Source organism: Geotrypetes seraphini, chromosome 10 (genome assembly GCF_902459505.1).
Source record: "Geotrypetes seraphini chromosome 10, aGeoSer1.1, whole genome shotgun sequence".
NCBI classification, from domain to species: Eukaryota; Metazoa; Chordata; class Amphibia; order Gymnophiona; family Dermophiidae; genus Geotrypetes; species Geotrypetes seraphini.
In genome coordinates this window covers 27,452,530-27,465,152 of record NC_047093.1, presented here as the reverse complement: position 1 = coordinate 27,465,152, position 12,623 = coordinate 27,452,530, and the positions used below count along the sequence as shown (strand labels likewise).

At 44.0% G+C, this 12,623-nt stretch overlaps 1 protein-coding gene across 1 annotated transcript in view; it reads left to right on the top strand.

The window, feature by feature from the left end:
• Positions 1–12,623, top strand: part of GRIN2C (glutamate ionotropic receptor NMDA type subunit 2C) — an 81,972-nt gene that overhangs the window by 56,848 nt on the left and 12,501 nt on the right. Inside the window, exon 8 of the mRNA XM_033960984.1 lies at positions 2,444–2,569. Within this exon, the coding sequence (XP_033816875.1) occupies positions 2,444–2,569 (126 nt within the window). The remainder of the gene's footprint in view (positions 1–2,443; positions 2,570–12,623) is intronic.

The following is a 12,623-nucleotide window of genomic DNA, read 5'->3' as shown; positions in this document are numbered from 1 at the left end:
ACTATCTCCTCCTCTCTCTATTGGCTAAGGCTCTTTACACCTGCATTGTGATGTCATAGAACTTTATGATTATAGAAACATAGTCAACACTATAAGCTAGGGAGATTCAAATTACCCAATGGTGATAAACTCACAGCTCTATCACTGATCACCTAAAATAGATAATAATAAATATAATATATATAATAAAACTACACTATCAAACAGGCTTCAAAAAGTGCGATTAAGTGAACGCTCAGACCCACAACCTGAACTCTAGTGATTTTTCACGGAGTCAGTTGCAAATGAGACCATCATAGCATGTTCACTGTCAGATAAAGGCCAAATGGCCCATCCAGTCTGCCCATCCGCAGTAACCATTATCTCTTCCTATCAAGTACAACCATAGAATAATTCTCATCCACTCGCATCCCAAACTCTCCAGCTGTATCATCAACTCCCCAAACATTAGTATCATCACCGTAACAATGCTCAGAATTTTTCTATAACGTGCCTTTAAGATAACGTGCCTCTCTTTTCTTTAAAAAATAAATAAGTCCCCCCTGTTAAGAGAATCAGGTTTGTCCTTCCTTGCTTCCTTGTAGATCAAGAACCGCAGTCTTTTTGACACCTGCAGAAAAGATGCGTCCCCTTTTCTAGACCGTCCACTGCCCTTTCAAGCTGACTGGCACTCCCCGGGGTTGGCAAGTTCTTCCAGTTTAGTTTGGGCCCGATAGTCAGAGAAGCTCAGCTTCTAAATTTGTGCCTATTTTCAGCTACGTTTAAGAGCACATGTTTTCAGATTCCTCTTGGTTTGGGAGATTTAAAGTTAAGCTTTTAAATTTAGGCTTGCCATTCATTTGCCTACATTTATGAACCTAACCTATGAGCCTAGTGCTAAGCTTGTGCTTTATGCTCCAGCATCTAGGAGTTTAGTGAAATATTGAATATAAAGTTGGGCACTCAGGCCCTGATTCTATAAACAGCGTCTAACTCCTAGGTGCCATTAGGCACGGTTGTCAATCAACCACTAGTTGCCATTTATAGAATCTTAAGATGCCACTAGGCATGAAAATCCTTAGGCATACTCCATATAGGCTAGGGTTTTCTTGACCTAAATGAATGCACCTAAGGCAGGCACCAACCAGCACATAACTCAATCCTCCAGCCCATATCCGCCCCTAACCGCACTTACCTGCTGTGTAGGTGCTGGTAGGTGCCTCATAGTGATGGGCACCTACCGGCAAATTTGTTTTTTTAAGTTGTTGGGGTTTTTGTTTTTTTAATGGTACTTTCATGTCTCTTTCATTTGAAAGGAAGCTCTGGAATGAGAAGGCATAGGATGAAGTTAAGAGGTGATGGGCTCAGGAGTAATCTAAGGAAATACTTTTTTACAGAAAGGGTGGTAGATGCATGGAACAGTCTCCCGGAAGAGGTGGTGGAGACAGAGACTGTGTCTGAATTCAAGAAAGCTTGGGATAGGAACGTGGGATCTCTTAGAGAAAGGAAGAGATAATGGGCAGACTGGATGGGCCTTTATCTGACATCATGTTTCTATGCTTCTATAACCGTAATACTCTATGACCTCACAATACAAGGATTAAAAGCCTTAGCCTATAATCATAAAATTCTATGACCTCACAATGCAGGTGTAAAGAGCCTTAGCCAATATGGAGAGGAGGAGATAGTGGATGCTGCGGATGGGCCATTTGGCCTTTATCTGCCATTATGTTTCTATGTAAATAAGCCAAATTAAAAAAAATTAAGTGAAGCACCTAGATTGGCTAGGCGCAGTGGAGTAGTAAGGGGTGGGGCGACCTGCCCCAGGTGTCGTATTGGTGAAGGCACTCATCCTCCTCTCCGTCCCCCCTGCTCCATCCCTGCCCCCTCCCCCCCATACATGTGTGCCACTTCCCTTCCCCGTACCTTGGTAATGTTCCTGGCATGAGCAGTAACTCCCAACCTGCTGTCGCGCCAGCATCAGCTCTTCCTCTGATGTCACTTCCTAGACCCACGCCTAGAAAGGGATGTCAGATGAAGAGCCAACGCTGGTACAACAACAACTTGGGGATTGCTTCTCACGCCAGGAACGTTACAGAAGTACGGGGAAAGGAAGTGGCGCATGTGCGGCAGGAGGGGGCGGGGATGGAGTGTGTGGGGATGGGGGGGTGGAGAAGAGGACAGGGAAGGGTGCCACCACCCCAGGCACCTCTCACCCTTGCTGCGCCACTGGCTAGGCACGCCAATCTTGGTGCCTAACTGTATGCGTATTTTATAGAATCAGAGCTTCAGCCTTAGTACATTTTACGGAGGTCAATTTAGGAGCATAACTCCAAAAATTAGACATGTAAACTCCTTGAAAATCAGGCCCTTTGTGCCCAGGAATGGTACATCTCTATGGCATGAGCAACGACGCTTGCTGGCCTACGGTTGCTTCACTGATGAGGTCTGCCTTGTCTTTCAGAGCCGTACAGCCCAGCTGTGTGGGCGATGATGTTTGTCATGTGTCTCACTGTGGTGGCTGTCACTGTCTTCGTCTTCGAGTATTTCAGCCCCGTTGCCTACAACCAGAATCTCACCAGTGGGAAACGTAAGTTCCGTGGGCTCAGCAGGACACAGAGGGAGAGTCATGAAACCTTTAGAGCTGACAAGAATGGGCAACTGTGAAATAATATGAATATGGCTTATTCCTCCAGTACCTTTTAACTTTAATGCAAAGGCTGTTGAACTTTAATGCAAAGGCTTGTTGAAGTTACGTGGAGTAGGTTGGACAAAGAAACATCAGCTTGCATCTTTGTAGTCTTTCAGTCTCATGCCTGTCTCCTCCACTTTTTCTGTCTCATGTCTCTCTCCTGTTAGTTTTGTGCTTTGTGTTCCAAATAGTTGTACCCTTGATGAGACCCCAAATTATGACCATGTTTCCTTATGTTCCTCTTCCCCCCCCAAACCTCCCCCTCTCCCCAAAAAAGTCATATTTTCAAGCCCCATCAAGCAGAGGGAGCCATCCCCAGGAAGTGGGCATCCCCTGGTTTCTACAGCTCTGCTCTTCGTTTTTCCTAAATTATCCCTTTATTCTCAGTCTCTTGGCGTTCTTTCAGGTCTTCTTCCTTTCCCTGGTAGCATCTTTCCCAGGTTTGTCCCTTGTTTTTCCTCACACTGCGCTTCAAGACTGGTCCTGGAAGGGAATCTTTCTTTTCGTCACCGATGATCCACAGAGTACAGACACTCCTAATTTTGTGGTTGGGGGGGGAGAGGGTTGGAAGTCTCTAAAGTAGGGGGGGTTCTCATCCCAGTCCTCAGGACACACCCAGCCAGTCGGATTTGCAGGACATCCACAATGAATATGCATGAGATAAATTTGCATGCTCCACCTCCACTCTATGCAAATCTATCTCGCACGTATTCATTGTGCATGGTCTGAAAATCTGACTGGCTGTAGGACTGGATTCAGAACTCCTTCTCTGAACAGCGCTAAAAATATGATGATACATAAACCCTTATTCTAATGGGAATGAGCAAGATTTTAGAATCCATCAGCCTAATCATCGCCATCGCTGTCTGCATGGTGAAGAGACAGAAAGAGAGTAGTTCATAGTTAGATAAAGAAGGCAAGGCACATATAGTTTGGACATTTACCCTTCATGCTGTATTACATACCCTATTTCCCTGAAAATAAGATCTATCTCGAAAATAAGCCTTAGCATGATTTTTAAAGATGCTCCTAATATAAGCCCTTCCCCAAAAATAAGCCCTAGTTAAGATCGACCCCCAAAGCTCCCCCCTCCCCAAAACTCCCTGACACCATCCCTGACACTAGTGCTTCTTGATTTGCCGAAAAAAATTGAACTCATCAATTCAGCAACCCCCACCCCTGCTGCTTTAGGAGGCCTCGAAGCGGAGATATATGTCTGTCTCATGGTGGGAAGGTCGGTGGGGTTCTGCTGCACAGGGGGATGGGAGGGAGGGATAGAAAGGTGCTGTACAAGGGGATGAAAGATGCTGCACATGGTGGGGGAGGGAAGGAAAGAGGAAGAACTGGGGTGGAGGAGAGGAAGAGAGAGATAATTGTTTTACATGAAAAAAATAAGACATCCCCCCAAAAAAGCCTTAGTGCCTTTGTTGGACCCATAATGAATATAAGACACTATCTTATTTTCGGGGAAACACAGTAGTAACATAGTAAATGATGGCAGATAAAGACCTGAATGATCCATCCAGTCTGCCTGTTAGTTATACTCATTAAAAATACATGATTAAATTAACAGAGGGTAGGGTTAAATGGTCATTTTTCTCAATGGAGGAGAGTAAACAGTGGAGTGCCGCAGGGGTCTGTACTGGGACTGGTGCTATTTAACTTATTTATAAATGATCTGGAAATTGGAACGACGAGCGAGGTGATTAAATTTGCAGATGACACTAATCTGTACAAAGTTGTTAAAACGCATGTGGACTGTGAAACATTGCAGGTAGACCGTAGGACATTGGACAAATTCAAAGTGACGCACGTTGGGAAGAATAACCCGAATCACAGTTACCAAATGCTAGCATCCACCTTGTGGATTACTACTACGACTATTTATACTACTTATCATTTCTATATGTTTATGTTTATTGTTCATATGATACCCTGCTTACCCCCCCCCCCCTTTTTTACTAAACCGCAATAGCGATTATTAGTGCAGGGAGCCGCACTGAACGCTCAGGAGCAACACAGAGCATTCAGCGCGGCTCCATACACTAATAACCGTTATCGCGGTTTAGGAAAAGGGGGGGGGGGTTAATGCAATAGATCTAAATTGCTTACAAATTACAATTTTTTTTTTTAATCTTTATTAATTTTTCAAATATTAACAGTGCATTGCAAAAATTTTAAACATAAATGAATCAGGAAAAGCAGTTTAAATATACAAACATTCTGAAAACAATCATTTTCTCCCCTGCTTCCAGCCATAAAAGTATAACCATATATAGAATTTCAATAAACTAAATACAAGAAATAATGATGCCTTCCCACCCTGGATGTGTAAGGAAATTAAGTAAAAAGAAAAGGTACATGACAACTAATGTAATTCAACAAATGATGTCAACGGGCTCCACACCCTTCTAAATGCATTACTATATCCCAAAAATTCAGCTTTCATTTTTTCATATTTGTAACTGGAACATAAGTTCGCCCACCACAAAGTATAATTAAGTCTATCATAACTCTTCCAATTGCGTGTAATCATCTGCATTGCTATTTCTGTCATTATTAAGAAAAGCCGGCTTTTATAACAATTCAAAGAAGGTTTAACACAGTGGTCTCAAACTCAAACCCTTTGCAGGGCCACATTTTGGATTTGTAGGTACTTGGAGGGCTCAGAAAAAATAGTTAATGTCTTATTAAAGAAATGACAATTTTGCATGAGGAAAAACTCTTTTAGTTTATAAATCTTTCCTTTTGGCTAAGTCTTAATAATAATATTGTCATTTATAGCTAAAGAGAAATATGATCAGGAAACTGTTTTATTTTTCTTTTGTAATTATGATAAACATACCGAGAGCCTCAAAATAGTACCTGGCGGGCCGCATGTGGCCCCCGGGCCGCGAGTTTGAAACCACTGGTTTAACATGTAGTAAAGAACCACAAATTATGGCTTCACAAGTCAATGGTATTGATGACCCAAGTACAACATTAATTTGGCCCCATATCGTCACCAGAGGAGGAGCTCAGCCCTTAACCAGCCGTCCTCATCACCTCCAAGTTCCGGAATCCTACAAAATGCAATCTTATGGAATATAAATCTATATATATAAAATCGGAGGTATGTATGTGTGTATGTATGTGTGTGTGTATGTGCTGCGATCACGCAAAAACGGCTTGACCGATTTGAACAAAGCTTGGTATGCAGATCCCTCACTACCTGGGATGATATGTTCTGGGGGTCTCGCGGCCCACCTGCACACGTGGGCAGAGCTACAAACAGATAATCAGATTTCACCCATTCATGACAATGGAAAAAATGTAAAAAGCTGCCATTCTCACAGTAATTCAAAAACGGCTTGACCGATTTGAACGAAACTTGGTATGCAGATCCCTCACTACCTGGGGTGATATGTTCTGGGGGTCTCACGGCCCACCTGCACACGTGGGCGGAGCTACAAACAGAAAATCACATTTCACCCATTCATGTCAATGGAAAAAAATGTAAAAACCTGCCATTCTCACAGTAATTCAAAAACGGCTTGACCGATTTGAACGAAACTTGGTATGCAGATCCCTCACTACCTGGGGTGATATGTTCTGGGGGTCTCGCGGCCCACCTGCACACGTGGGCGGAGCTACAAACAAAAAATCAGATTTCACCCATTCATGTCAATGGAAAAAATGTAAAAAGCTGCCATTCTCACAGTAATTCCAACTAAAAAAACACTTTCTATGACACTATAACCACTAGGGACATCATTTCTATTCTACCACGGACACCATACATATAGAGTTTGTATGTTCTAACTGTGTTTGTAACTGTTTCCTTCATGCACCCCAGTTCATAATGTTATTACATTACATGAGTACTCACATAGGCTGAACTAGGAACACAGGTTCCATTCTGAACCGGGAAAAAACTGCATGGAGTTTCTTTTCAACCTGAGTTTCCACATATTGAGTTGTTTAAATCAATACTGAAACTTTTGGATGCCACTTATTCCAACAGATCTTCCTTTTCAGTTTAAGAGATTGCAAATTCCAGTGCGACTTGCATTCTCTATCACAATCAACAAATCACAGGGACAGACTATTACATACTGTGGAGTGGATTTAAGATCCCCCTGTTTTTCCCATGGATAACTCTATGTTGCTTGATCAAGGGTGGGTTCACCCAAGAATTTATATGTTCTTACTCCTGGAGGTGAAACTAAAAATGTTGTTTATAATCAAGTTTTGTGTTAGTTGTATTGTATTCATTTTGTCAAATATTTCACATTATAATTTGAATATTGTACTTTTTATAAAGCTGTAAAAAAATAATTTCATTCACCACTATAAGGTATCTTTATTTCAATCCATTTACTGTGTTATTGCTATAATTAAATACCCGTGCAACGCCGGGGCATCAGCTAGTTAAAAATATTTATGTTCCACATATCATCTCTATGCGGCTTTCAAAATAAAATGAAATTAGGAACTTGAAAAACTTTCCTATCTGTCCCAAAGGCTCACAATCTAGATGAGGTACCTGATTAAAATAAAAACATATAATAAAATTCCAAAAAACCAAAATAAATCAAAATCACACACACACAGATGCACACAGCGTTGTACATTAACATGGAAGAGACAGTTCTTGCTCAAAAGAGCTTACAATCTAATTGTGACAGACAAACAGGACAAAACTGGTGAATCTAAATGCACTGCCCAGGTAGAGAATTACAGAGGGAATGATAATACAGATAGGATTAGGTGCTATAGAGAGAAATCATTCATTTTCTTTATTTGTTCAGTTTTCTATACCATTCTTCCAAAGGAGCTCAGAACAGTTTACATGGATTTATTTAGGTACTCAAGCATTTTTCCCTGTCTGTCCCAGTGGGCTCACAATCTATCTACCTGGAGCAATGGGGGGATTAAGTGACTTGCCCAGGGTCACATGGAGCAGCGTGGATTTGAACCCACAACCCCAGGGTGTTGAGTCTGTAGCTTTCACCACTGTGCCACAAACAGATGTGGATGTGTTGCAAGTGGGTTGGAGTTAGGACTTAAAAGCAGCTTCAACACATGGGATTTTAGCATGGATTTGAATACCGCCAGAGGCACAGCGTGATGTACTGAGTCAAGCAGTTTGTTCCGGGCATATGGAGCAGCAAAGTAGAAGGGACGGAGTCGAGAGTTGGCAGTAGAGGAGAAGGGTAATAATAATAATAATAATAATAACTTTATTCTTGTATACCGCAATACCATGGAAGTTCAATGCGGTTAACAATAGAAGAGACTGTACATTTACAGCGATGATACATATTACAGTGTTGTTACATTTACAGTGGTGTTACATAAATAGCAGTATTAAAAAGGCATATACTAAAGAAGAGACTGTACATATACAGCGATGTTACATGTTATAGCGGTGGTACATTTACAGTGATGTTGAATGTGAGGCAATGAAAAGGCAGGGCAGTTAGATAAAACAGAGATTGAGAAAGAGAGGCCAAAGTGGCTTGGGAGGGGGGCGTAGTCAGAGGGAATGGAGGGATGTCGAGGTCAGGAGGGTGCAGGGAAGGAGGGAAGGCAGCGTTAGCGGAATTTGTCGAAGAGGTAGGTTTTTAGTGACTTCCTGAACAGGTGGTAGGGCGGGGAGTTGGAGATGAGGGCGGTAAGGCAATTGTTCCATTTGCCCGCTTGGAATGCTAGGGTTCTATCAATGAATCTCTTGTAGAGGCAGCCTTTTAGGGAGGGAAAGGTGAATAGGTGGGCGTTTCGTGTGCGGGAGGGGCCTGAGAGACTTACCCGATGAACAGAGTTTCCAGGGAGGAGCATATAGGAAAAGACAAGACAGGAGAGATACTGAGGAGCTGCAAAGTAGATACACTTGAATATTAAGCATATTACTTCAGAGACCCCCCCTTCCCATTTCATCCTAGCATCTTGCGTCTTAATTTAGAACTTCAGTAGAAACAAACCCTTGTTTGACTAGGTAGAGAATCTGAATTCTACAGTACATCCCCTTCCCCCCCCCCCCCCCCCCACACACATCCTGTTTGTCTGTCGAGATTGTAAGCGCTTTCAATCACGGGCTATCTTCTTCGTGACTCTGTACAGCGCTGCGTACACCTGCTAGCACTCTAAGAATAATTAATAGCGGTAGTACAAATTCCCCATTCAATGGTACTTTTTAGTTAGTGTCATTTTAATTCCCTGAGATCCTGACTGAGTCATGACAGCTCGTTGCTGTTTAATAATCTACACTGCAAGCTCTGAAAGGCTCTATGTCCACCCTTCTCTTTCCCCTCCCCCCTCCTCCGCGCCTCCCTCCATCCCCGGCCCTCCCTGGGCCAGGATTGACACCGCAGCAGCTTTCCAGTGGTGCTCAGCTGGCTCTCGTCTGTAAAGGTCGCCCGGGGTTCAGATGAGCTTGTCCGCTTTGTGGTCTCATGGGTTAGTTTTGGCCACAGCACTAGAACTTGGTCAAAGGCATTTTCACAGCTGTCTGGACAAACTGAACGTAGCAGCCTAACCTTTTTAAACGGTGGCCTCAGTTTACATGTATTGACAAGCATGTAGAAACAAGGTTTCTTGAGCTATAAAAATAAATTCCTCTGTTTTTCCTGGTTCAGGGTTTATACACCCTAGCAGTGGTATAGTAAGGGGAGGAGGTGCCTGGGGCAGTGGCTCTCTCCATGCTCCCTCCCCCCCAACGCCCATGCTCCTTCCACACATGCCCACTCCACATTAGAGAATTGCACGGGGACAGAAATCCCACCCATCCCCATCCGTCCCCGTCAGGATCCTCTCCGTCCCCACCAGGATCCTCTCCGTCCCCACCCGTCCCTGTCAGAATCCTCTCCGTTCCCACCCATCCCCGCAAGGAATTACCTCCATCCCTGCCCATCTCCATAAAAAGCAGCAATTACTTCTGACAGGATCATCAATTCCACAGTTTCTTTTGTGTTTGCACTGCTGTTTTCCTTGTGGAATCTCTTTGGTGGAACCCTTTTTTTTTTCTGTTCAGGTAATTAACTTATAAACCCCCTCTTTTACTAAGGCTGACGTGTCATTTATATTATATGGACGAACCCTGCTTCCAAAGCCTTCCATCCCCGTGGGAGTCCCATTGGTTAGAGGGGGGTCCCCGTGGGCCAGAGGAGGATCCCCGTGGGAGTCCCTTGGGTTAGGGGGGATTCCCACGGGACCCACGCGTGATTCGCGGGATTCCCGCGATCCCCGTTCCCATGCAGACTTCTACTCCACATTCGAGCTCTCCCTTCCCCACAGTGTGAGTGGCTTTTTTCCAGCATGCTCCTCACGCCAGATTTAGATTTCCCTCTGACGTCACTTCCTGACCAATTGACCCAGAAATGATTCAGAGGGGAAACAGGTTACCGTGAGCAACAGGCAGGAGAAGTTGCTCGCACTAATGAAGATCTACAGAGAGGAGGGAGGGATGGCGCGAGTGTGGCAGGGCGGAACGGAGAGGATCTGGCACCTCCCACCCCCCACTCCCACTTTACTATGCCACTGGACCCTAGGAGATTCCTTGCAATGGTAACCTTGTGGATCAAACTAGAAGAGAGGCTGGGTGGAATCCAAAAAAGGTGAGGTAAATTACTTGGAAAAGGAAGGAAGGAGGAAAATGTGGTTAAAGCTATAGCCTCAGCACCTTGGGGTTGTGGGTTCAAACCCACGCTGCTCCTTGTGACCCTGGGCAAGTCACTTAATTCCCCCATTGTTCCAGGTACATTAGATAGATTGTGAGCCCACCGGGACAGACAGGGAAAAATGCTTGAGTACCTGAATAAACTCATGTAAACCATTCTGAGCTCCCTTGGAAGAACAGTATAGAAAATTGAATAAATAGTGTGAAAAGCTTCAGCCTTAGCTGCTATTGTGACATCACAATGCCTCATTCCACCAATGCCTAAGAGCCAACTTCATGAGTGATGTCACAATGGCTAGATTATTCTTTACTTGGCTCACTTTTACTACATTTTGATTTCTAGAGTGGAGCAGTGGTTAAAGCTACAGCCTCAGCACCCTGAGCTTGGGGATTCAAACCCACACTGCTCCTTGTGACCCTGGGCAAGTCACTTAATCCCCCCATTGTCTCAGGTACATTAGATAGATTATGAGGCCACTGGGACAGACAGGGAAAAATGCTTGAGTACCTGAATAATTTCATGTAAACCATTCTGCGCTCTCCTGGGAAGAGCAGTATAGAAATTTGTATAAATAAAAATACATTAGATGATTTCATTTTATCTCATCTCATCTCTACTCCTCTCCTTGTACAGTTTTTTTTTCTCTCTTTTTTAACTACTATTAATTATTTCTATAGCACTACCAGATGTACACAGCACTCTACAGAGTCACAAAGAACACAGTTCTAATTTGTATTTTATCTGTATCCCATGTATTAGCTCACCTTGTTCTGAACCACCTAGAACTTTTGTGGTATGGCGGTATATAAGAATAAAATTATTATTATTATTATAATTGGAAGCAAAGATACATGCATTGGCTTACAGGTCAGTTTTCATAGGGTTTAGGCACCTGTCTTTTCTGACATTTCTGTGGGTTGTAATATTATCTTTTCACTATGTAATATTATCTATGTAATAGATAATATTACACTATGTAATATTATTTCACTATGTAATATTATCTTTTCACTATTCTGAGTTTTATATAAATTATTTTCCATATGCTTGATGGTGGGAATAAGGGTGAGCCAGGATCTATATGGAGAGAGTGAAATTTAGCCGCTCTCCAGACAACGCTAACTTTTAAGTTAGGTCAGCAAAATACAGTAGCAGGCCTAACTTGAACAGAAATGTATATTCAGTGGCACTATTGTCAAGTCTAGTTTCACGGAATATCTGGCATCTGATTTTTCCTCTCTGAAAAGTGAGCGCCTAAATTTTGCTGTCTATTTTCCCTGGGGCAGAAAAAGAAAGATGGCCAATGCTGAAATCCAGTGCCAGGACTAGGGTTACCGGATTTTACTATTGTAAAAGCCGAACCAATGGCCCCGCCCCGCCTAGTTCTACCCCAGTCCCACTCCATTCCGCCCAAGTCACGCCCCGTTCTACCGCAGCCCCGTCCCCCTCAACCTGTTCTCATGCTTGGAGCCGCATCGGGAGGGCATCTGCGCGAGCACGGGTGTGGCGCGATGATGTCACAAGCTAGTGCGTGGTGCCACCGCGTTGCATCCGCCCATGCGCAGATGCCCTCCCGACGCGGTCCCGAGCTGGAAGCTTTTCAAAATCCGGACAAAATGCCGGGTTTTGAAAAGCCTTCCAGACGCCCGGACATAGTCTCTAAAAAGAGGACATGTCTGGGTAAATCCAGATGTCTGGTAACCCTAGCCAGGCCCTAACTTGGGCAAGTGAACAACAGGCCCAAAATTAAACAGCTCAGTTTTAGGATCTTCCATTACCGAATTTCATCCTTGGCTAATTTTAGCTGAAATTTCACCAAAACATAGGTACCCCAGACTGTTCCTTCTATCTTGCTGCTCCCTATGCTCGGGATAGACTTTCTGAGTCAGTACGTCAAGCTCCATGACCTTATTCAAATCTAGGCTAAAAACTAGGGTTACCATCAGTGGCTTAGAGATTGTGAGAAGTGTCCAGAGTTGTGGTACACCTCCCACAACTCCACCCGTTCCTTCCCAATCCCAACCCCCTCCTGCCATGCATGCCCCACTTCCCTTCCACCCCAAGTGTCATCTTGGTGAGGGCAGACACCCGTTCTCTTCTCTGCCCCCCTCCCTGCTGCCGTGTGTGTGCGCCACTCCATAATGTTCCTGGTACGAGCAGAAACCCCCAAGCTGCTGTTGCACCAGAGTCCGTTCTTCCTCTGACATCACTTCCTAGACTCAGGTCCAGGAAGTGGCATCAGAGGAATAGTCGATGCTGGCGTGACAGCTGGTTGGGCGTCGCTGCTTGCGCCA